General features: G+C 37.8%; 1 protein-coding gene across 1 annotated transcript in view; it reads left to right on the top strand.

Annotated features, from left to right (window-relative positions):
* The window catches only part of LOC119582292 (protein Spindly-like), an 8,812-nt gene that overhangs the window by 4,678 nt on the left and 3,917 nt on the right, over window positions 1–217 (top strand). The window contains exon 11 of the mRNA XM_037930508.1: window positions 18–129. Coding sequence (XP_037786436.1) covers window positions 18–129 — 112 coding nt within the window. The remainder of the gene's footprint in view (window positions 1–17; window positions 130–217) is intronic.

Below are 217 nucleotides of genomic sequence, written 5' to 3'. Positions count from 1 at the left end.
CCTTCTTCCTTTCTTAGAAAATGAGGATTCAGAAAATGTAGCACCAGCTCCAGAACCCGAGATGAAAAAGAAAGCAAAGAAATCTGTTCGTATGATGGAAACAGTTGCTGTTCAAGAGTGTGATGGACAGGCAAGTCACAGATTTTTTTGTAAATTTCTAAACTGTGCTGACTGCATTTCAGTAATAAAAGTATTCATCCCCAGCAATTGGTTAGAA

The sequence above is a fragment of the Penaeus monodon genome, chromosome 15 (genome assembly GCF_015228065.2).
Source record: "Penaeus monodon isolate SGIC_2016 chromosome 15, NSTDA_Pmon_1, whole genome shotgun sequence".
Lineage (NCBI taxonomy): Eukaryota > Metazoa > Arthropoda > Malacostraca > Decapoda > Penaeidae > Penaeus > Penaeus monodon.
This window is presented reverse-complemented; position numbering and strand designations above follow the sequence as displayed.